Source organism: Gracilinanus agilis, unplaced genomic scaffold (genome assembly GCF_016433145.1).
Source record: "Gracilinanus agilis isolate LMUSP501 unplaced genomic scaffold, AgileGrace unplaced_scaffold57510, whole genome shotgun sequence".
NCBI classification, from domain to species: domain Eukaryota; kingdom Metazoa; phylum Chordata; class Mammalia; order Didelphimorphia; family Didelphidae; genus Gracilinanus; species Gracilinanus agilis.
Genome location: NW_025393033.1, coordinates 1 through 3,080, shown reverse-complemented (window position 1 = coordinate 3,080; position 3,080 = coordinate 1). Strand labels below are relative to the sequence as shown.

At 45.0% G+C, this 3,080-nt stretch overlaps 1 protein-coding gene across 1 annotated transcript; it reads left to right on the top strand.

Annotated features, from left to right (window-relative positions):
- Positions 1-639: 639 nt before the first annotated feature.
- FADD (Fas associated via death domain) lies at positions 640-2,397 on the top strand (the record flags this gene model as incomplete). Its single annotated transcript, XM_044684929.1, is given in 3 exon segments — positions 640-973; positions 2,178-2,341; positions 2,344-2,397. Coding segments are annotated over 3 exon segments (552 nt in total), but the record flags the coding sequence as incomplete, so codon positions are not given.
- Positions 2,398-3,080: the final 683 nt, after the last annotated feature.

Below are 3,080 nucleotides of genomic sequence, written 5' to 3'. Positions count from 1 at the left end.
GAAAACATCATATTTCTTTTGCATCCCTCCTGGATAGGCTTAGCTGAGAACATGTTCTGTTTCCTACCTCCTACCCAGTGATGCACAAGTCAGCTAGGCAGGGACCCAGGATAGAGAGGAACCCTGAAAACCCAGAGAAGAGAAAGTATCAAGGAGGAGGGATGATGGGCAGCATCAAAGGCTGCAGAGAGATGAGAACAAGCAGTGAGAAAAGGCCACTGGATTGGGAAATTGGAGGATCATCAGTAACTGGTCTAATGAGGACCAGTGAAGGAGGTGAGAAGGTATGATGGTAACAGGCATTGAAGAACCAATGTGGCTCTTCCAATATCTAAGTAGTTGAAAAAAAAGATTTTCCTCCTCCTTTTTTGGCCTCAGAGGACAGAACCAGCAGCCATGAGGGGAAGCTGCCAAGAGGCCAATTAAGGCTGGCCATCAGGAAACACTTCCTGATGATCAGAGCAACCCCAAAGGGCATGAGGAGCCATGGAAGGGGAAGGGTCCCCCTCTAAGGGGAACTCTTCTAATAGAGACTGGACAACAATTCCTTGGCAATGTTATTGAGGGAATGCTTGTTTGGGTCTAGGTTGGACTGCAGGTCTCTTCCAGCTCTGAACTTCTGGGATCCTTTTCTTCCAGCTGCTGCCTCACTCCTTCACTCCAAGGGCCAGGAATACAGTGGACCCATTCCTCCTCGTGCTTCAGCGCATCTCCTGCAACCTGTCAAGGCAGGAACTGGAAGAGATGAAATTCTTTTGCAAGAAGGACATTGGCAAGAAGAAGCTAAATGAGGTTGAGCAAGGGATCCAACTCTTCTCCTATCTGATGCAGCAGAATTTACTGTCCACCAACAACACTGACTTCCTGACCTCAATGCTCCAGAATCTGAAGAGGGATGATCTGATCCAGGAGTTGGTCAACTGTGTGGGAAACAAGCCTGGCCCTGGGGATCAGCTGCATCCAAAGATGGAAGGTAGAACATCTGCTGCCAACCTTGAGCTGGGCTTCATGGCCTTTAGGGGACCATCTAAGAAGCAGCACCAGCCTCTCGTACCATGAGAACATAGGCTTCTAAGAGGTGATATCCAGTTGTGGAAATGGATCTAGATTTGGAGTCAGAAGCTCTGAGTTTGGATCCTGGCTCCAATACTTGTTAATGATTTTTCCTTCTTTTGTGAGTCTTAGTTTCCTACTATCTAATTGAGAGTATTGGCTTGGGGATCCCTACCAGTTCTGGTATTCACAAATTTTATGTATTGTAAGCTCTTGCTTTGTTCCCAGATCTAAAAGGATCTCCAACCCTGAATGAAATTGTACACTTTAGCTCCCTCCCAGCAGGATATACCCATGCCACGTTATGGACTGTTTGAGGTTCTCATGACCATACCTGATTCTCTTCCACGTGCCCAAGAAAGAAAAGTCCTTAAACTGATCAGGATACCTGGCATTGTCAGGGATGTCACTCAGGTCAGGAGACAGATGCCTGGGATTCATTATTTGTGGTCACTGAAAAAATAACTTTGGCTGAGAAGCCAAAGACACAAATATTATCCTATCAGAGAAGGGTAAATGAAAGAAATATCTTGGTAGAATGAATGAGATCTGGCCACTGACAGCATGTAGGATCACAGAGAGCCAGTGAGGAAATCAAGTAGAAAAGTGAGTGATTAGAAGAATTACCCACATTAGAGATGGAGACAGAGAGGGAGAGGAAGGAACGAAGGAAAAAGGAAAGGGAAGGATTGTGGAAAGAAGAATGAAAGGGAAGAAGGAAGGAAAGGGGGGGAAAGGACATAAACAGGGAGGAGTAAAAGAAAAGAAAAAAGGAAAAATGGGAAGCTGGGAGGAGGGAGGAGAAGAGGAAGGGAAAAAAGAGATTCTCATAGGAAGTAGAGGGAAAGAGGGCAGAAGGCAGGAAGCAAGGATGACAGAGAGGAATCAGGGAGGAGAGGAGAGATGGGAGATAAGAAGGGAGAAAAAAAAGGAAGGAAAGACAAAGAGAAGGGATGGAAGGATTCTGGGACTTTAAGAACAAAAGTGATTGCACAGAGGTCACAGGCTTGGTGGATGCCCACTGGTGGTTAAAGGATTGTTGATGGTACACAATAGAAACTGGTTTTACAGATCTTGCTTTCCTAAAGCCCTGACCAAATGGATCTGGCTCTTTTGTCTTGCAGGCCAAGCAGAGGCCACACTCAGGATCCTCTGTGACCATGTGGTTCAAGAATGGACAAGGCTGGTTCACGAACGTGGCATTTCTCAGGTGGACATTGACAGGAGTATTTATGCACATCCTCATGACCAGAAGCAACAGTTGTATCAGTCACTATTACTATGGGGGGAAAATCACATGAGAGAGAAGAAGCCAATGTCTCCCTCCTCCAAAAGGGACTTTGAAACAGTAACCTGATCCTAACAACCCACATCTTAGCAGAAGCTCTAGAGATGAGGTGGCTCTGAGAAGGCCCTCAGTGATGGTGACCAGAAGCATGAACAAGCACTAACAAACCAGTTTTCTAAGCTTATTCCTTTCTCTGAGATTCATCTATGAAATGAGGGGGCTGGACCTGAAAGGTTGGTCTCCTGAGAGTTCTCCAGACCAAATCCAAATCCAAGACAGACTAGCCTCAGCACTCTTCTCTCCCCTATCTTCATGCCATCTCCTTTGCCTTTACTCGCATTCCACCTCTACCTCTGGGAAATCTGAACAAATCCTCACTATCATTCCCAAAAAGTCTATGCCAATCACCAGTGTAGATTGTTCAGTGTTCGTTCTGCTTGTCATTTCTTATACAGCCATGGTACTCAATAACAATCATGTACATAAATTTATTCAGACCTTCTTTAATGTATGGACAATCCACCAATTTTTTTTAACCCTTCCCTTCCATCTTAGAATAAATACAGTGTATTGGTTGCATGGCAGGAGAGTTGTAAGAGCAAGGCTGTCCCCAACCCATTAATTTTGAAATCATAGTGACCAATGGTTTATCATGTGTAATCTCTGTGGCATATCGTGGTCAAGTCGTGGTTAATGCTTTATTCAGGATTTTTCCATCTCTTCTTTACTGAAATTGGCC